The sequence below is a fragment of the Dasypus novemcinctus genome, chromosome 8 (genome assembly GCF_030445035.2).
Source record: "Dasypus novemcinctus isolate mDasNov1 chromosome 8, mDasNov1.1.hap2, whole genome shotgun sequence".
NCBI lineage: Eukaryota > Metazoa > Chordata > Mammalia > Cingulata > Dasypodidae > Dasypus > Dasypus novemcinctus.
Genome location: NC_080680.1, coordinates 115,173,198 through 115,195,333, shown reverse-complemented (window position 1 = coordinate 115,195,333; position 22,136 = coordinate 115,173,198). Strand labels below are relative to the sequence as shown.

Below are 22,136 nucleotides of genomic sequence, written 5' to 3'. Positions count from 1 at the left end.
TAAATGGGATTAATAATAGTAACTTTGCCAGTTGAGATCATGTATGTACTGCAGATAACTTCAGGTGTGATCCCTGATAAATATTCAGAAGATGGTAGCTATTATCTTACATTTTCTATTCCTTTTAAGGTTTACACTGAGTGTGATAAATAAAATTGTATTCCATTATTATAGTGTCCCTGTGAGCTTGCATTTATTGTAGATGAGTTAACTGTGCCCAGTTATATTAAGTTTCTTGCTCGAGATTGCCAGGTTAATAAGCTCAGGTCCTAAAACTTAGGTCTTCACTCCTATAACTACTCTGACATATAAATAAAAATATGTTCAAATAAATACTATCAGATTGATAAGATATGAAACGAGATAGCTTTAAGGAAAGCTGAAGCACAACAGGAAATCGTTTAAAAAAATCATACTGATGCCAAGGTAGACGGAAAACAAAGCCAATGAACACATTTGTGTAAAGCACTGGAAAAAAAAATCCTTATGGTATTCTTCACTTAGCCCAACAAGCAGCATCAGTGCCTAAGGTAATCAGCTATCCTTGTTATCTAGGAGAACATTTGTAGGACTGTATGCTAGAGTATTTTACTTTTTATTGTATTTAGTAAGCTGTGTGTTTGGGTTGGAAGCATGACCATGCTAAATTGAGAATTGTTGGAAGCTTGCTGATTTACAGTGAACAATTTCATGTTATTATTAGAAGTGGAAATTAATCTTATAGCCATTTAGATCACATGTAACAAAGATGTTTTTTAAAATATTTTGAGTTGGTTAGTTACTTGTTAAAGTCATGCAAGAAGCGTAATTGTTCCCTTGATCTTTGTTGGCTAGGTCCCTTTTGTTCTGTAGGGTAATTTCTAGATCATTGCTGGAGGAAGGAAACTATATTTGATAGTCTGATCTAATATGGCAAACTTTAATAAATACTACTCTCACCTGGCCCCCCACCCTCCAATTATCCACAAAGAAATGTGAAAAAATTTCTTTCATTAGACTTGAAGGGCTTGTGTTGGTTTTTTTTTCATCCATTTATTCTTGCATGTTAGAATGTATAGATTTTCTGCCCAAATGGTTCTGACTCTTAATAGACATAGATTTCCCACCATTTTCCATCAGATTTATGAGTCAATGTGGACATCCACCAAGAACTTTAAGGACCCTAATGTAAATAGAAGAGTGATGTTTCTACTGAAGGAAAGGCACTGAGAGGCAGAAGGGGAAAGCGAGGGTTGGTGAAATCACAGTGGTTAGTGTTTCTGGTCTTTAGGTTTGCATATTTATAAACAATTTTGAAAGGCCAGTGTGGGGATGTTCCCCATGAAAGGCACATTCAGTTCCTAACCCCTGCTCCTGTGGATGTGAACCCCTTTGTAAATAGGACCTTTGGCCATGTTATTAAAGTGTATTCAAATTAAATGAGGGTGGGCCTTAATCCAGGATGGCTGAGTTCTTACAAGCAAAGGAAATTGGACGTAGAGAAAGGAAGCCATGGGAGATGCAGGAAGCTGAAAATCAGTAGAACCCAGAAGAGAAGGAAGAAGATATTGCCATGTGATAGAAAAGCCAAGGATCTAATGATGGCTGGCAGCCAGCCCCACAACACCATAGACGTCAAGGACAAAGCATCATCTTGCTGATACCTTGAGTTTGGACTTCTGGCCTCAAAACTGTGAACTAATAAATTCCTGTTGTTTAAGTCAACCCTTTGAATATTTGTTATAGCAGATGTGAAAGTAAGACAATCAGTAATTGAAGACTTTAAAATATATGTATATGTATGTGTGTGTATGTATATAACATACATAACTATATATGTTACTATTTGGTACCTAATGGTCATGATTAATGATCATGCTGAATAAGAATTGTCTTTTTTCATTTCTGCAAGAAACTGATTGTGGATACTACGTTCCAAAAAGGGCAGACTTTTTGCTTGAATCTTCCCCTTCCATTTCCCTAATGCTATCTCTTTGATGGCATTATCTTATTTTAACTCATTTATTAGGGGAGTTCAATAGCCACCAGTTCTGTTTAGCATCTGATTCCATCCATTCATACATTGATTCCCCTTAAATTTTCACTCCATATATCCCATAGGCAATGTTTCAAAATATCTTTAGCCTTTTTTTTTTTAACTTCTCGACTTTATCTATATGATTCCCCCCCCCCCCCCCCCCCCCCCCCCCCCGCCGCCACAAACATGCAGTCATTGATTTGTTGAGGGTTTACCATGTTCCAAGGATAGTACTGGTTATGAGACAAATGATGAAACAAGTGCAGTAACTCACAAATTGGAAGTTTGGGGGTGAGAGGGAGTAGGTTAAGAAACAGACATAAACAACTGATAACAATGTAAAATGTTACTTCTTCAAGCATGCATCATAAAATCTTATTCTACCTAATCCTCTACTTCAGTAGATGAGGAACTCTTCTGGTCTCTAGCTGCTAGCCTTTATAATCCTTCCTTAGTGCTGTCAGAGCACTATGGAATAGATGTGGACTTAGCATGGTATGTTGGATAGTCTCCATATTACCCTTGACATCCTCTCCTTACCATACAGTGTATCTGAGGAGGCTGACCTTTGTGGACTGCATTAGCTGAGCTCCTTTGCCTTTTGGTTTCAGCTGGATTCAATCAATGGGAAGCATTAGTTGAAGACTAGAGACCAGGAGAAAAGAGATATCAGATTATTTATTCTCCTGGTTCTCTCTTTGTAGAGTCATTGTTTGGTAGTGACCACATTCATTCTATCCAGCTATAGTTGCAGCTACTTGGTGAAACTGTTCTTCCCCAAAGGTGAATTAACCATTAAGCTAATTAAATTTAAATGACAGGGGCCCTCCTTTCCAAAGCCCTGGGAGGGGCCTTAGGAATATGTCTACAAAGCTATATATTTTTGTATTCTTTTTCTAAAAAAGGGCCACTAAAATAATTTTATCTTGAGACCCTATAAACCTGTACCCTCTGCAGCCCTCCCCTTGACCATTCAATCTTAGGTAAGTGCAGAGTTTGCAGGGAATGAGGAACTGTTGAATAATCTACTTGGGAAAGTTACTGTGAATATTTTATATGTGAAATAATATTTGAGTTGGTCTTGTAGGATGAGTAGCAGTTCTCCAGGTGAAGAAGGATGGGAAGGCCATTACAAATAGAGGAAACAGCATATTCAAAGCCATTGAGCTATGTGGATAACTAGGGGAAGAGTATACTAGGAGGAAAGAACAGAAAGTGCAAAGACACTGAGGTGGGAATATGAGTTTTGGGAAAGAGCAGGGAGATCAATGTGATTGTGAGAGAGAGGGAGAATATTAGATAAGATCAGAGTTCCCCATTGTGTAGGACCTTGTAAGCCATTAAAGGGAATTTAGCTTTTGTTCTTAGTGAGATTGGGAGCCATAGGAAGGTTTTCAGAAGCTATGTGACATGTACTGACTTTAGTTTTAAAAGAAATAAACTGGTTGCTGTATTAAGAATGGACTGCTGTAGGTGGGGAGTGGATATGCTCAAGGGTTCAGTGCCTGCTTCCCACATGGGAGGTCCAGGTTTAGTTCCCAGTGCCTCCTTAAGGTCAAAAAAACCACAAGCAAACAGGCGAAAAAAGCCAGCTCAGGGGAGCCAATGTGACTTAGTGGTTGGGTGCTGGCTTCCCACATGTGAGGTCCTTGGTTCAATCCCCAGCCCTAGTATCTCATAAATAAATAAGTAACTAAGAAAGTAAGTAAATAAATAAATTCTTTTAAAAAAAAAAAAAAGGACTGTAGGGACAATCTATAGAGAGAGACCAGTTAGAAAGCTATTTCAATCATTTATAACAAGGGCTTGGACAAGGGTGGTAGTGGTGGAGTTAGTGAAAAATGGAAGCTAGAGCAGTCGGGATTTGTTAATGGGTTAGATGTGGAGTGTGAGAGACAGAATGGTATCAGGGGTAACTCCAATATTTTTGACCTAGGTAATAGGAAGAGTAAAGTTGCTCTTTACCCAGATGGGAAAGATTATGGGAGGAACAAGTTTGGAGAATGATGATCATGATTCTTTTTATACATGTCAAGTTTGAGATGCCTATTTTAACATCCAAACATTAAGATAACTTAATATTGGGTATATAAGTCTAGGGTTTAGAGAAGTAATGTTTTAGTTTCATTGACTGCCAAAGCAAGTACCTTACAAAAGATTGGCTAAACAATGGGAATTTATTAGCTGATGGTTTTGAGGTAGCACTAAAGAGATAGCAAAAAGCTTGCTATTCACTGATGGAAAATAATTAGTTCAGAGATAGTGGCCATATATACTTTACTGTTTAATAACTTAGTTAACTTAGAGCAATTTGCCAGTGTTTTCTATCATAGGTTGTTATAGTGTAGAATTGTAGAATTCTTACCTTTAACTGTATTGAAATAGGAAGTAGCATTGAGCTAATGATTTTTAATGATTATGAGCCAATGGTATAATTTGAATTTCATGTCTACCCTAAATGTAATGTTGCATACCAGGCCTTGAATTACTGAAATCTCTTTTTTTATTTTCCTAGAATGGAACTAGTTTATCGAAATCCAAAGGAAACCGGATTGGATTTGATAGCATACAATGGGTATGTATAGTAAGCAAAAAATTCCTCAGTTCCAGTGTTCATTTGTTTATATATTCAATATCTGTTTGTTGAATGATAACAATGATAACAGCTACCTTGGAGAAGTGGGAAGGGAAGAGCAGGCCTATGCCAAGAGTTTTACATGCAATATTTCATTTAGTCCTTATGGAAACCTTAGTAAGTCAGTATATATTCCTTAATTAGCTTAGAGATTGTTAGGTTTAGTTGGCTAACAAGTGACCGTATTCAGATTCTAACTCTGGTTGTTTGCCTCCAAAACCCTTGTTCACTGAGCTGTCTTGCTTCCTTGAATGAATATGGATGTTAGAATTGACCTATGAATAAGGGAAAATGATGATCAGGAGTGAAAATCTATTCAATGTATTTTCTTTATTAGATAAGGAAAACTAGCAATATAATAAAATATGTCCTTGTTTTGTTTTACAAATTTCAGAGCCGCCACATTCGTAAAATATGTTTTCTTACCTTTTCCTAACTAAACTTTGAATGAAAAGCAATTCAAGGTTTCTAATAAAAATAACCTTTATCCTACTAAAATACATTACAGAAATGACTCAGATATTTCTCATGGATATGTTTCAGTCTTTGACTTCTGTGTAAGCAGATACATGGAAGGCTTTAATTTTAAAGACCATGCAGCTGTAAAATATTGATAATTTTAGGTCATTGATGACACCAGTTGAATTTGAACTACTGCTTAAAAGGTAAAGTGGAATAGCCTATCATCAGGCCTCAGCTACCTCATCTAGAAGTATCAATATGAACTTTTAACATTAAAAATAGCACATGTTCTGCTCTATGAACTGGGGTAGTCTGAAGAGAAAGGGAAGCATGATATACTTGGAATTTATATTCCCTAGTCACAGTTATAAAGGATCTAGTAGATGAAATAAAAAGGGATATGTTGTGTACTTCTCGCTAATCCTTCCCTAACACCATCCTGCCCTTAAGAAATGCTTGCACATTGGACCATGTTTATTGTCCTATGGGTAAAACAGTTTGTTTATATTTGAAATTTAAGATTTAACAGCAAGGAAATATGCCTGTGTGAAGGCAATGGGTTTCTCCCCAAACTGTTTCTTTCTCTTTCATTCTTAGTATAAAGCACTGAAACAGTAACCATAAAAGAAAGAAAGAAAAAAGGTAAATTAGATGATCAAAATGTAAAACTGATGCTCATCAAGATGCCATTGAAAAAAATGAATAAGCATGCCACAAAACAGATCTGACCAAGGACCAGTATTAAGAATATATAAAGAACTCCTGTAGCATAAATTGAGGAAGTACCCTTCTACTCCTAGTTTTATGGGAATTTTAAAATTGTGAATAGGTATTGAATTTTTCAAATGCTTTTTCTAAATTAAAACTGTCATAGGGTTTTCCCCCTTTATTCTGTTAGTATGGTGAAATTTCCTTGATTGGTTTTCAAATGTTAAACCAATCTTTCATTCCTTGGATAAACGCTACTTGGTCATGATGTTTACTTTTCTTTTTTTTTTTTAAGAATTTCTAGCATTGTTTTCTCATATTTTGTTAAGTGTTTCTGTAATGATTGCACAAAGCTCTTCTCGAAAAACGCGTGATAACAGACTGATCCCTAGCTTGATCTCATTGGTTTTCTATCCTGGTAGTTTTTTGTTGTTTTTTTTAAAGATTTATTTATTTATTTATTTATTTATTCCCCCCCCTCCCCAACCCCACTCCCCCACCCCCCCTACCCCTGCTTCGGTTATCTATTCTCTGTGTCTATTTGCTGCATCGTCTTCTTTGCCCACTTCTGTTGTCAGCGGCACCAGGAATCTGTGTTTCTTTTTGTTGTGTCATCTTGTTGTGTCAGCTCTCCGTGTGGGCAGTGCCATTCTTAGGCAGGCTGCACTTTCTTTCCCACTAGGTGACTCTCCTTACAGGGCACACTCCTTGTACATGGGGCCCTCCTACGCAGGGACAGCCCTGCGTGGCACAGCACTCCTTGTGCACATCAGCACTGCTTGTGAACCAGCTCCACACGGGTCAAGGAGGCCCGGGGTTTGAACCGCTGACCTCCCATGTGGTAGATGGATGCCCTAACCACTGGACCAAGTCCGCTTCCCTACCCTGGTAGTTTTTTTTTTTTTTAAAGATTTATTTATTTATTTAATTTCCCCCCCTCCCCTGGTTGTCTGTTCTTGGTGTCTATTTGCTGTGTCTTGTTTCTTTGTCCACTTCTGTTGTCGTCAGGGGCACTGACACGGGAAGTGTGGGCGGCGCCATTCCTGGGCAGGCTGCACTTTCTTTTCACGCTGGGCGGCTCTCCTCGCGGGCGCACTCCTTGTGCGTGGGGCTCCCCCACGCGGGGGACACCCCTGCGTGGCACAGCACTCCTTGCGCGCATCAGCACTGTGCATGGGCCAGCTCCACACGGGTCAAGGAGGCCCGGGGTTTGAACCGCGGACCTCCCATATGGTAGATGGACGCCCTAACCACTGGGCCAAAGTCCGTTTCCCATACCCTGGTAGTTTTTAATGCCCTTGTTTCTTTTTTATCTTGTATATATTTCTGTAAGTTCCTCTGAATTTTGTGAATAAGAATTTATTGTTAATTCCGTGAAGCACCTTTTGGATGGATATATTTTCCTTTGAAATCAGTATTGCTTTCATTGAAGCAGACTTTTTTTAAAAATAAAATTTTATTGAAGTATATCATTCATATATATACATAAACAATTATATAATAAAATTTGTGAATTTACAAAACTAACATGCATATCATCATACAAGGCTCACCCCACCACCAACAGCTTGCATTATTGCAAAACATTTGTTACAAATTATAAAAGCACATCATCAAAATATTGTTACTATGTAGCCCCTAGCTTACATTTGTTGTATTTTTCCCCCAACCCACCTGGTTAAAACACCCTGTATTAGTATTATATATTTGTTATCATTCATGAGAGAACGGTCTCATATTTGTCTTGTTAACTACAGTCCATCTTCTACTACTGGAGTCCCTGTATTATACAGTCCCATACTTTGTACAGTCTATTCAAAGTGTACACTCAGTGGTTCCCATATTCATCACAGAGTCATGCTGTTATTACCTCAATCAATTTTAGAATATTTTCATTATTTCAAAAGGAAAAATCACATACCCCCTTATAATCCCCATTGTTGTCCCTTCCCTTGTTTTCCTTTCCCTTTTAATTGAAATAGTATCTTCTTGCCATTGCTGCAAAATGTTACAATATTACTGTTAACTATTGTCCATAAGTTATATTAGTTGTAATTTTTCCAAATATCACCATATTCTTTGCACTTTGTAAAAGAAGTGCATTCTTATATTTATACTATTAACCACAATCTTGAAGTAGACTTTTAAAGCAATAATGTATACCAGTTATTGTTTTATCTTTGCTACTTTTAGATATTATTTAAGTCTAAATCTGTTTTCATTCTAATTTTGAAATTTGTTTTTTCAGTGAAGGACCCTACATAGTGCTTAGCAGAATTTCATTTTAAAATATTGCAATATTTTTGGAAAATCAAATTATTTATGGGAATGATCAAGCAGAAAATTATTTTCATGTGCATCTTTTGTTTGGGAAATTTATTAAAGCAGTATTACAAATATGAAGAAAAGCAGCACATAGTTGATTTTTGGTTTTGACAAGGTCGAAGTAACTGAACTTTTTTTTAAGATTTATTTATTTCTCTCCCCTTCCCCCCGCCCCAGTTCTCTGTGTCTATTTGCTGCGTGTTCTTTCTTTGTCCACTTCTGTTGTTGTCAGCAGTACGGGAATCTGTGTTTCTTTTTGTTGCGTCATCTGTCCATATGTGCAGTGCCATTCCTGGGCAGGCTGCACTTTCTTTTGCGCTGGGCGGCTCTCCTTACGGGGCACACTCCTTACACATGGGGCTCCCCTACACGGGGACACCCCTGCATGGCAGGGCACTCCTTGCGTCCATCTGCAGTGCGCATGACCCAGCTCCACATGGGTCAAGAAGGCCCGGGATTTGAACTGCGGACCTCCCATGTGGTAGGCGGACGCCCTAACCACTGGGCCAAGTCCGCTTCCCTTAAGTAACTGAATTTTAAAAACTGATAGAATTGGTGTTTCCTTTCCCACTCTTGCTTGAGAAGATTTAGCTAATACCAAGAGAATAATCTGTAAACCCAAACAGTTTTTATATCTGATACCACTTTCTCTGTGAAGATTTTCTTATCTATTTGGGTTAATTAGTTAATTAGTAGCTTATTGTTCTGTACTTTTACAACATGTTATATATATTTTTAATATAGTATATCTCATCTTATATCATAAATATTTATCTTCCTTAAATAGACTGTACTTCTTGAGAGCAGAGTCCATTTATTATTCATTTGCTTATTTTTTTTTTTAGCACAATTATAAGTATGGTAACTATTGAGTTAACAGTATATATATTCTTTTGTGGTTTTTTTTTTTTGTTTTTTTACTGGGGGGCCAGGGATTGAACCCAGGACCTCGTATGTGGGAGCTGGCACATAACCACATCTGCTTCCGTGAGTTGGTTTTATTTATTTGTTTTGCTTGTTGTTTCTTTTAGTTTTTTATAAGAGGCACTGGAAACCAAACCTGGGACCTCCCATGTGAGAAGCAGGCTCTCAAATGCTTGAGCCACATCTGCTCCCCAGCACTCTATACATTCTTATAAAATTAATGAAAAAAAATTAATATACTAGATTGTTGCATTGGTTTAGTGGAATTAAGGAGATTCTTTTCTTCTCCAACAGCGTGCAGTTAAAAAGTTTATTTTGCTAACATCCAGCCAGAATGTACCTGTGTTCCTTATTGATCCTTTGATTCTGGGATTGATTAATAAAAACTTGGAACAAGTCAAAAATACTTCTCATGACACTGCTTCAGAATGCACGTTTTTCTGTGTTCCAAGAGATTTTACTGTGTTTGCACTACAGTATCACTTGTGGAAAAATGAGGTAAGATGATTTGCTTTCAGATCATGGGATATATGTCTTTTGTGAAAAAGTAAAGAATTAAATCAGTTTAAAATGTAAAACATTTTAAAAATTCTTTAAAGCTTTTGTAAGTTGTATCAGGAATATTTTTTCAGCTATAAACAGAACATAATGACTAATGGCTTAAGTGAATAAGGGGTTTATTTTTCTCATATAAAAAGAGGTTAAAAGTTGGTGACTGTTGGTATTAATTCAGCTACCCAGTGATGTCAGAATGTTTTTCTTTGAAGTTCTTTTTTCATTGCTGTCATGGTCACGAGATTGTTGTCAGAGCTCCAGGCATCACATACATGTCTAAAACAGAAATATGAAAGAAAGGGATGGTGGTACTATCTGTTGAAAGGAATTTTTTCTCAAGTTTCTGATAAACTTATATCTTTATTGCTTATATCTCACTGTCCAGAACCATAAATATGTTTACTAGTTGTGAAGGAGGCTGAAAAGACAGGTGTTTAGTATTTTCATCAATGTAAGAAGGTAGGAAGGAATTTGGTGATGAATAGTTAGTATCTGCCATGTAAGGTATACGTAAGGGTAATATCCCTAGTCCACAGCACAGTTCTTCCCACTTTATAAGTGCTCAGTACTTGTTTGATATTCAAGTGAAGTGCTTCTTAAATGTTGCCAAAAACTTATATTTCCATCTTGCTTAATGGTTACAAGGCAAAAGTCAGATAATAGCAAAAAAGAACAAAAATCTCAACCACATAAGCAAAAATTTGCTTATTTCTTTATTTTGAATAGCTCTAACTTCCCAATTTCACTACTTTCATTCTGAAGAGATAATCAAGAATGAAAATTAGCATCAGATTAAATGATCTTAACTAAGTATTCAGCCACCCATGATAGGTGAACAATAAATAATTCAGCAGTGAGCGCTGTTCTAGTTTTACTGACTCCTGCCGGGGGCAGTGGGGGGGTGAGGGAAGGGAGGCCTACCCTTCAGGCTGATGGTATGGCCTGAGAAAGCAATGTAAGCTGCAGGTTGCCTTGATTGCCCCAAACCCAGGTCGGTTTACACAGAGCCCCCAAAGAGAGAGCTTTGGCTCCCTGGCTAAGGGTTCCTTCCAGCCAGTGATGCAGATGATGGAACAGATATGAATATATATGTAAGTACATGAGCTTTGTTTGCTTGCTTGTTTTTTTTTCTCCCAATTTCATAATTTGAAATTTTTTAAACTTATGGAAAAGTTAGAACATAATGTTTTAAATTTAATTTTTATTTTTAATCAAAATAATACTAGTACTAATTTTTAAAAGTCAGATAGCAGTGCAGAGCCTCTAATGAAAAACAGTAGTATGTACCTCTCTTCTCCCCATCCCTTATTCTTGCTCCTACAGGAACTACTTCCAGCTCTACCTTATTTATCTTTTCATTTATAAATAAAATGTTTATATTTCTATTTTTGATATTTCATACTTAGATTTTTTTGTTACAAATTATGAGAATTTAGCTCATATATTTACTTTGTTGCACACACACCCTTCTGCCATCATCATGCCAAAATGATGTAGTTAAATTGATAGTTTTTCATTATTTATGAGTATGTAAATATTCATATGTAAGCTAGTTTACTCTGGTTATGTTCCTTTTCTTGTACAATCCTTTTTTTGTTTTCTGGTTTTCTATGTATCTGTTAACAGTATACTTGTGAACCGTGCAACAGAAATATAAAACTCTCAGTAGGATCTAACACAGCAGGTAATCTCTCAATTCCATTTTTTTTTCCCTGGAGACGTCCCTCCTGGACCTCTTGCTCTTGCTGTTCTACTATAAATTAGTTTGCTGTGCAGATATTGTTCTGTCACTCCTTCCACAACATCCAAAGAATTCTCTCCATCTTTCCTACATTAAAAATCCCTTGTTTTCTGGATCCCATGTTTTCTTCTTGACCTACTCTATCATTTTAAAGGAGAACATTCTCCTATAACCTCCTGAAAAAAGGGCACATGGGAGGTTGAAACCTTGTATATCTGAAAATGTTTCTATTTTACCTTCACATTTGATATCTAGCTTGGCGTATGTATCAGTTAGTTTCTGCTGTGTAACAAAAAAGTGCAAATTTGGTGCCTTAAAACAACAGCCTTTATTTAGCTCATGATTCTAAGATCCATTTAGATAGAGTTCAGCTAGACAGTTTTTCTGCTCTCACCTAAACTCACTCATGCATCTGGCAATCACCTCGTTGGCTCTGCTTCTTTAAGATGGCTGGCTGTCATTTGAAGCTGTGGTGGTGCTTGTGCCATGTGTCTTTCATCATCCAGGCTAGTCTAGGCTTATTCACAGAAAGAGCAAAAGCTTGCAAGGTCTTTTGAGGCTTAGGGTTGAAAATGGAATAATTGCTTCCTCTACATTCTTTTGGTCAAAGAAAGTTAACAAGGCCAGCCTAGTTTTGAATGGTGAAGAATTAGATTCCACCTTTGGATAAGAGGAGATGCAAAGTCATATTGCATGGGCATTGTAACAGGGAGGGCAAGAAATTAGGATCCTTTTTTTTTTTTTTGCTGTCTGCCAAAGCTGCACATAGAATTCTAGGTTCAAAAATATTTTTCCTCAAAACTCTGAAGGCTTTGCTCTGCTATGCTGTAGAAGCTATTTTTGCTACTGAGAAATCTGATACCTGAGTTCTGACATTTGTTTATGACTTGCTTATTCTTGGGATACTTTCAGGATTTTTTTTTCTCCCAATATTTTGAAATTCCATAATGATATGCCTTGGTATAGGTCTTTTTTTCATACATCGTGGTAGGTCCTTGGTTGTCTTTTTTAATCTATAACCTCAGTTCTGGCAGATTTTCTTGTATTTTCTTTATTTTTCTTCTTCCTTCCTTTCTTGCTTTCTTTCTCTGTTCACCTTCAACATTTTAAAATATTTTGAAATTAAAGAAAAGCAAAGAACAACATAAATATCTGCATATCTACCATCCAGCTCTAATATTTTACCTTTCTAACTTAATATTTTTTAAAATAATAAAGACACTAAGGCTTTTGCAGTCTGACAGATTTGAAATATAAATCTCACTGTTATTTCTGTTGCTATCTTCTGATAATCTGTGAGATTGAAAATTTTTTTCATATAATTTACCTTTCTTGTGTTTCTGTGAATTGCCCATTCATATCTTTTGACCATTTTTCTCCTAAATTCTTTGTCTTTATTGACTTGTAGGATTCTAGATAATAATCTTTGCTTGGCTGTATTCACTACATACATTTAATGAATGTATTCATTACATTCATTACATTTAATGAATGTATTCATATATTCATTTTCCAGAGAGTGGCTTGTCTTTTTTTATGATGTCTTTTGTCATATAGGGTTTTATATTTGAATTTAGTTTTATTTAGCAGACTTTTTCTTTAGGGTATGCGCTTTTGTGTCTTGTTTAAGAAATCCTGCCTTATCCTGAAAACATAACATTTAAAAATTTTGTAGTTTATACTTAGGTCTTTTGTCCAGATGGTATTTATTTTTGTGTAGTATATTGTAGAGTTTTAATTTAATTTACTTTTTCCCCCTGGAGATAACCAGTTGTCCCAGGATAGTTTATCTAAGTCTTTCACCCTTCTTCTGCCATTTTGTAATATCACCTTTGTTATCAAGTTTCCTTGCATGTTCTGGGCTCTTTCTTCTGTTCCAGTAACACTCTGTCCTAATTTCTTTGGTATAATAGTTAGTTCGCCACATTTTTTCCCTTCAGATTTGTGGTAGCTATTTTTGGCCCTATTCCTCTACATGTATTTTAGTATCAATTACCAAGTTCCTCGTGAAAATCTCTCCTGAGATTCTGATTGCAGTTATATTGAATTTATGTCAATATGGGGAGAGTTAACATTGAAGATTTCTTATCCATGAACATGAAATATATATAGCTCCTTTTATTTAGGTGCTCTTTGCTCCTTAATAAAGTTTTCTTACAGATTTTGCACATCTTTTGTAAGATTTACTTCTCCATTATCTATAGTTTTTTTTGAGGGGGGAGTATTAATATGGATAAGATATTTTCCCTCTTTTTCCAATTCATTATTATAGGTATATGAGAATGCTGTTAACTTGTGTTTTTTTAAATCATTTCCCAACACCTGTACTGAACGCTATAGAAAAGCTGTAATAATTCTTTCTCTCTCCCTCTCTCAGTTACATTGTATTGTCTGCACAGAAGGACAATTTCATCTCTTCCTTTCCAACTCTTATAATTTATTTCTTTTTCTAATCTTTTGCTTTAGGTAGAACACCCAGCATAGTATTGGATGAAAGTGTTCTTTCTTTCTGAACTCTTTATTAGTTGGATGTTGGCCTTCCAGAATTGATTCTCTCTAAATTTATTACGTTTTCTTTAAGATTATCTTTTTTTCTAACTGTACTACTTCTAACAAAATCTTTGCACACTGCCATTGAAATTTTAGTATGGAGAAGGTTCATATTTTTATTTTCTAAAAGTTCTTTTTACTCACTGTTCTTTGTAATATGTTTTTGCTTCATGGATACAGTGTTGTCTTTTATTGCTTTGTGAATTTTAAAGTTTGTGATTTTCTTTTTTGTGTGTGTTTTGTACCTCTTCCTACTTTTTAAAATCCCTTCTTTATGAATTTGTTTTTGTTTTTTGTTTTAGTCTATTTGTTTATGTTGTTTTCCATGATACAGGTTTTCTGTTGATCTTTAACTGTTCATGTATATATAAATGATGCACTGAAAACCAACTGGAAACATTTTGTTATGGTCAGGCCTTGTTAACTAGTGGACTTCACTATATGTTAATCAGATAGTATGCCAGTTTTTTTTACCGTGGACACTCCCAAATGTCAGTATTTGTAGGTTGTTTCTATGAGACTGATCATTTCCTCATAGATAAAGCCTTCAAGAGCTAGAAATCTTTTTTATAAAGAACGTCTTAAGTGTCCCTTTATTTTCCCAAAACAAAATTCATTGAAATTGCAATCTGTCTACACTGATGATCCCTTCCTGCATCAATATAATGCCCTGAAAAGGAGAAATAAAAGGAAATATTTCAGCATGTAAATGCTCAGGCATGACTACACTGGAAGGCATAACTCAGATATGTAAATGGTATTGTTGTTAATTACATGATTTTCCAAAATAGTGAACAAGTTTTAAGCAACAATACAGTAAAAGTGTCTCTCAGTTGCATAACTGAGGCTCAGATAATTATAAACAAGTTTTTCATACATGATTGTCTAGCAGAACATTTTAAATTATGCAGCACACAGGATAATTTTTCATATTTTGGATTCTGGATTGTCAGATGTTCCCGACCTATGACTCTTTTTTTTTTTTGTAAGATTTTATTTATTTATTTATTTTTATTTCTCCTCCCCCCCAGTTGTCTGCTCTCTGTGTCCATTTGCTGCGTGTTCTTCTGTGACTACTACTATCCTTATCAGTGGCACCGGAATCTGTGTTTCTTTTTGTTGTGTCATCTTGTTGTGTCAACTCTCTGTGTGTGCGGCGCCATTCTTGGGCAGGCTGCACTTTCTTTTGTGCTGGCGGCTCTCCTTATGGGGCACACTCATTGCACATGGGGCTCCCCTACGCGAGGACACCCCTGCGTGGCAGGGCACTCCTTGCGCGCATCAGCACTGTGCATGGGCCAGCTCCACACGGGTCAAGGAGGTCCGGGATTTGAACCGCGGACCTCCCATCTGGTAGGCGGACACCCTATCCATTGGGCCAAGTCCACTTCCCCCAACCTGTGACTCTAAATGCCATTTGTCCCTCTGCAAAATCATTATAATAACCAAAATTACCCTCACAAATTTCTAAAATGTGTCTTGGGAGCAGCTTGAAAACCACTACTTTAGAAGGAAGGGAATATGCACAATTGGCAAAACTGATATGACCTTACCTTTAATCAGTGGGAAAAGTGACCAGAGTCACTGGGCCATCGATACTCAGGATAAGCATGCAGGGTATATACAGAGCCCTTGTATATTCTTCCCTAAACTTTTCCCCAAGGTTCCCCCAAGACTTCACTTGCATGTGATTTTTCTTTATTAACACTATTACCATAAAGTAAGCAAACCACTGCCAAGTCAACTGAGTGGATCCCTGTAGTACGACCTCAACTAGGCCTTTCCTCTGCTTGATCTGAACAACTATTTTGTTCTTTACTTTCCTCTCTTACATGGTTATAGGAAGGCAGCCATTTCATAGGGTTAGTCTTTCTCTCCTCCCACAACTCAAGGTCTGATTTCCTCCTCAAGGTCTAGCTGGCCTTCAGTTTTTCCTGAATTCACCAACTTACAATGTCTTTCTTCCATCCTGTACAATAGATTCCTCCTCTGAATTTGCCCCTTCCCCCCAAACAGTACTTTCTACCTCATAGGTATACCATGAAAGAAAAGGAAAAAGGAGGTCTACAGTTGAAAAGAATCAAGGTGAAATTGTATCAGCCAGGTTAAGTTACATTAGTTGCTATGAAAACAACCTAAAATTTCATTGAATTAGCGCAATGAAGGAGTATTTGTCTTTACACGAAATCCAGTGTGGATACTCCTGGTCAGGGATATGCCTGGGAGACTTTCCTCTTCAGGCCTGACTTAAAGGTCCAGGCTGTTTCAATTGTGTGGCTTTCTCAGCTTGGAATTCTTTTGTTTTCATACTTGCTGAAGGGGAATGGGGGGTGGTGGTTGAATGGGTCTTATGGGATATTATAAAGCCAGACCTGGAAGTGGTATATGACACTTCCATCCAGATTCCATTGAATAGAACCCAGTTCAGCTCTATATCCAGGAAGGAAAAAACACTTACAATACGTGCTAGTTACAATCTCTCCCAGACTATCACTTTATCTTGTGTAAACAATATAAATGACAGTACTAACGAATATATTGAGCACCTGCTGAGTACTAGCCATGCTCTTGATTCCTGTGTTTTATGAACTCATGGTCTACTCGGGGAGTTTAATCATTAAAAAGCAAGACAGTAAATACTGTAGAAGATTGTCTGTGTTATGAGAGCATAGATGAGGGAACAACTGATCAGATAATAACATTTTTTTAAAAGATTTATTTATTTATTTGTTTGTTTCTCTCCCTGCCCCCCACCCCCAGATAATAACATTGAAGGGTGATAAGACATGGTGTAGAGAAAGTACTCTTTTTTTCCCCCACAATTTTATTTACTTTTCAATAAGTTTAAATCCATGAGGAGTACAACATCAAATGGATGCGGTGTCCAATGGCTTTAGCTGGAAGGTTGCTCCAGTACTTAGCACGAACCATGCCACTATTTCTATGGGCACGAGTTACCTTTCCCCAGATTACTCTGGTTTTGTTAGGTTTGCTGCCAGGAGTTACTGCGTTGTTTTTTGCTTTGTACACATAAGCACATCTTTTGCCCAAATAGAATTCATTTTCATCTCGGGCATAAATGCCTTCAGTTTTAAGAACGGTTGTGTGCTCCCTCTGGTTCCTGACTCCCTGTGATAGCCAGCAAAAGTGGCTTTGGACTACAGCCTTCTAGACATATTTGCTGTTTTAGAAGTTCTATTCCCAGCAGGCCTCCACAGGCTCCAAGATGGTAGAAAGAGGAGAAAATACTCTTAAAAAACGTTGACAACCAGCGAGAAAATCTTCCAGATCCAGCACCATCATTTAATAACCTTAATGTCAGGTATTACATCTTAGAACTTTATCTTCCTTAACTGTAAACTAGATATAATATCTTCCTTGCAGACCTCATAGTTTCTGTGGGCATCAAATGAGATAATGAATGTGAATGAACTATATACACATTATATAAATGTACACTGGAGAGGTAGTGTTACATAGTGGAAAGAATCTTGGATTTGTTTCAGTAAGACCTAAATGCTGGGAGTGGCTTTGCTGCTTAATAGTCTTGTTTCTTTAGACAGTAAACCTGACTTCTGTGACTCTCAGTTTCCTTACCTGTAATATCTGTGCTACCTACTTTATAAGGTAAATGTCTAAGCAAGTGCAATAATTTAAATTGAAGTTCCTTGAAAATCATAAATTCCTATTCAAATGTAAGGTATTCTTAGTAATTAATATGTTTAACCATCTATAGGTTAAATTTATTATATTAATTTATACTATAATGATGTTGGAAAAGACTCTTTATAGTATATCTCATCTAATAATTTGCATTATGTTAGGGTCTATTATATAGTACTAGTTTAAGGTTTACAGTGTTGGGATATAAACTCTGAGATAAAAGAACTACTTTTTTGAAATACTTTTGATGATAAAGTTTATTAAAAGTTAAATTGAGAATTATAAGTGCTAACTTTATAGTAAAAATTACTTTCTAGATTTTTAATCAGAAAACTCTAAAATGAACATTCCAATTCCAAGAAAGAAATGTGTATAAATTTTCTTAAAGAGAGTCTTTGGCCATGTCGTCTTCTACATGATGTAGCTTCTCTTTTTGCTACTTTGCTTTTGTTTCTCTCACCACCACTTTCTTTTCCCCACCCTCATTTCAGGTGAAAAACAGATTAGCACAAAAATATAATGACTCAATTCAGAGTAAGAATCACTCTAATTTTGCTACTAGTATTTGGCTTTAAACATTCAAGCTTCACATTTCTTTGGTTCTAGGAAGCCTGGCTTCGGATAGCTGAGAGTATGGGATTTCAGTGCCTAAAGATTCAGAGCAAAGATCCCCGACTAGATGGGATAGACTCACTTTCTGGAATGGAAATCCCTCTGCACTACATCTGCAAATTGGCCACTCATGCCATCCACTTAGTGGTCTTTCATGAGAGGAGTGGCAACTACCTCTGGCATGGCCATCTACGACTCAGAGGACACATTGACAGGAAGTTTGTTCCTTTTCGAAAGTTACAGTTTGGTCGTTATCCTGGAGCTTTTGACAGGTAAAGTCCAGAGTCAAAAGTGGAAATGGGGGAGTGGATGTGACTCAAGTAGTTGAACAACTGCTTCCCACACAGGAGGTCCCAGGTTTGGTTCCTAGTGCCTTCTAAAGAAAAAACAAACAGATAATGAGCAAAAAACAGTGAGCAGACAATGAGTAAAAGCAAAGTGCAAATAATGAGCAAAACCAATAAGCACACAGACAAGGGAGCCATCTTGGGGGTTGGGGGTGGCAAGGGGAAGTGGAAACATGAAACCTGCATGATTCACTCATGAATTCATGTTCTTTTTTCATATCTAGTAATGCAATCTAATATGTAATTTACCTAAATCAGTTTTGAAATGTAAATACTCAACACAAGGAAACTCATGCACCTTTGTACCAAGAAACATATATGAGAACATACATAGCAAGTGTTCTTAATGTCTCCAGAACCAGAGGCAACCCAAGTATTTTTCAACAACAGAAAGAATAAATAATATATCCTTTATAGTCATAATGTAAATAGCGTATATATTCATAGTAGATGAATAATGTATATGTGTTCATGTAATGGACTGTTACACAGCATTGAAAATGAGTGACCAAGAGCTCGATGGAACAATGCTAATGAATCCTATATTGAGTGACAGGGCAAGGCACAAAAGAATACAAATTTATGGTTACATTTACAAAAGTTTAAATACAGGTGGCACAATGTTTATAGGTATACATTTATATGGTAAAAGTATTAAGAAAAGTCCTATCACAGAAAAGACAGGATGGAGTTTATCTCTGCAGGACTTGAAGTAGATGTAAGTGGGTAGAACACACAAAGGGCTTGGAGAGGCATGCAGAATTCACCTGCTCTGGTGGATACACAGCTGTTTACTTTATAATTCATTAATCTGTACCTTCAGTTTTATGTACTTTCCTGTACATATTTTTGAAGCTATATGTTTGCAAAAATATATCCTTAGTGCTCTCTTAATTAAATATTTCTTATAAGAATTATTTGAAAAGACTTATGTCAAATTTGATTATTGCTAGTTTATGATCTTAATTATGGGATGACAAAGATTCTTGAAGTTAGACACTGGGTATGAAGTTTCTAAGCTAGAGTTATACTTTTTCTTCCCCTTTTGAAGATACTAATAGGTTATAGTCTGCTTTAAATAGCAGAACCTGATCTGAAGATAGCAGTAAACATTTCTGCTTTTCATACTGCAAACTCATTCTTTGCAACTTTCAGAGAGATATTGCTTATCTATTATACTTTAGAAGTATATGACTAGGCTTATTCTTGACTTTATTAATACCTAAAAATTACTTATTTGAGAAACAACTCAAAAAGGTATTCAAAATTGGGACCCTTTACATATTTTGTGTATGTGAAGTCAAACCTTTACTGATGCAAGTCAGGTATTAGAAATAAAATGACTGAAAGGGAGGGGAGAGAGAAATACTTTATTGTTAATCTTGGCTCCTCATATTTATTATTTTAGTAAAAATCTTAATAGCTCCTATTTTTGACTATTTTTATGCATATTGTTCTTATTCTGTATTTCAGATAAATTTAGGAGAACATTACCTTTAAAATTTTTAAAGCCTTGAAAATTTTTCAAACTTTCATTAATCAGTAAAATTGAAAATTGTCAAGTCAACAGATATTTATTAAACATAAATGTGTGCAAGTAGCTAGGGGGAAAAAGCCATCTCTATATTGTATACATTCATGTAAAGAGGAATGGGAACTCTCAAAGAATATTTGTACAATACGGGGTCTGAAATACGTAAGTCCAGTTTCCAGGTTAGCATTTTTTGCCCATTAACAAGACTATCTCTTAGGCTGTTGTAATTTTCTCATATGCTTTAAATGTTAAGAAAGCTTACTTTTCTGACAGTAAATTGATAGTTTAAAATTGTCACTTAATTCTCCTTCCTGCTTTAAAATACCAAGGTATACATGTATAACTGCAAAAATGTTTTAAAATACAATAGCCAAAATACTTAAAACTCAATTGCTGTTTGATGTGTGATTTTTAAGGTCTTATTAAAGTTGCTAATTGATGTCTGAGGTAATTGAAGAAAATATACTTGGTATTTAGCTATTTTGTTAACATTTGATATTTTACAGGCTACCAGTATTCTAGGTTAAATCCTTATGTAATAAACCTTAAACTTTGTTTTCAGGCCAGAGTTACAACAAGTTACCATTGATGGACTAGAAGTTCACATTCCAAAAGATCCAATGCACTTTCTGGAAGAAATACCACACTCTAGATTTATTGAATGCAGGTATAAAGAAGCTCGGGCATTTTTTCAGGTTAGTGATAACCAAATAATGTACTTTTTAAGTTATTAATAAAAGAAGTGTGTTTATATTTAATATTTCTGGGGGGCAAATGAAGAGACTAATGGAAAATAGATAAGAAAACACCTCCCCCCCAATATATGGATATTTATTTATACATTTTACAGATGTACCATCATTCAATATTACATTATAAAACAAACACTAATTTTTAAAGGACCAGTTAAAAAGATGCATCCATAACTAGCTCTAATATTGTCTTCCTACACCTTAATGGACCATTTTACATATATACCATTTTATTTATTTTTTTAAAAAAGATTTATTTATTTCTCTCCCCTTCACCCTGCCCGGGTTGTCTGTTCTCTGTGTCTTTTTGCTGCATCTTCTTCTTTGTCCCCTTCTGTTGTTGGCAGCAGCACGGGAATCTGTTTCTTTTTTTGCTGTGTCATCTTGTTGTGTCAGCTCTCTGTGTGGGCGGCACCATTCTTAGGCAGGCTGCACTTTCTTTCACGCTGGGTGGCTCTCTTTACAGGGCGCACTCCTTACACGTGGGGCTCCCCTATGTGGGGGCACCTCTGTGTGGCATGGCACTCCTTGTGCGCATCAGCGCTGCATGTGGGCCAGCTCCACACGGGTCAAGGAGGCTCAGGATTTGAACCGTGGACCTCCCATGTGGTAGACGGACGCCCTAACCACTGGGCCAAGTCTGCTTCCCGATATATACCATTTTAGAGACCACAAATACTTCATTACTAATGGTAGAAATTTCAAAGCATGCCTTCTTTTAAGTTTCTGAAGACTGAAGATCATTTCTGTAATGTTACTTTCATTCTGATGTGTTTTTAAGCATGGGAGAGAGGGATGAGGTTACAGTTAATTCTATGTCAATAGCATATAACTGTAGGAAGGCCCAGGGAAAAGTGTTGGGCAGGTGAACCTACCATGTATTCCAAACTTGGAAAACTTACTTTTTGATGAATCTGTTTTCTTCTGGATTGTTTTCTTTTAATCTTTTAAAAATATGAATTAAACATTAACCTTACAAAACTACTTCTTTCCTAATTGAATGGTTTAATATTTATAGAGACTTTGTTTTCTTTGAATTCCTATAAAAGTAGAATTTTCATGTTTTTCTTTCTGATACTTTATAATCCTTGAAAGGTCAATTGAAAAAAAATTTAAATAATAAAAAAAAGATCAATAGGCATTGAAAGAGTAAGCACTGGCCTCTGCTTTCAGTTAAGTTAGCCCATAAACTTTATAAAGATTAAAAACTGGTATATTCTGTTGTGGAAGTAATCCAGGTAGGATGAAGCCACTATAGAAGATGGAACATGTGGGTTTAGAAAAGTCTTCACGGGAAAATACAGTTTTTCT

General features: G+C 36.2%; 1 protein-coding gene across 9 annotated transcripts in view; it reads left to right on the top strand.

Annotated features, from left to right (window-relative positions):
- The window catches only part of FKTN (fukutin), a 75,398-nt gene that overhangs the window by 13,925 nt on the left and 39,337 nt on the right, over nt 1–22,136 (top strand). For all 9 annotated transcript variants that reach the window (XM_004462345.5, XM_004462344.5, XM_004462343.5 and 6 more), the window contains 4 exons: nt 4,533–4,592; nt 9,366–9,569; nt 18,187–18,464; nt 20,636–20,768. In XM_004462345.5, the coding sequence (XP_004462402.1) occupies nt 4,533–4,592; nt 9,366–9,569; nt 18,187–18,464; nt 20,636–20,768 (675 nt within the window). The remainder of the gene's footprint in view (nt 1–4,532; nt 4,593–9,365; nt 9,570–18,186; nt 18,465–20,635; nt 20,769–22,136) is intronic.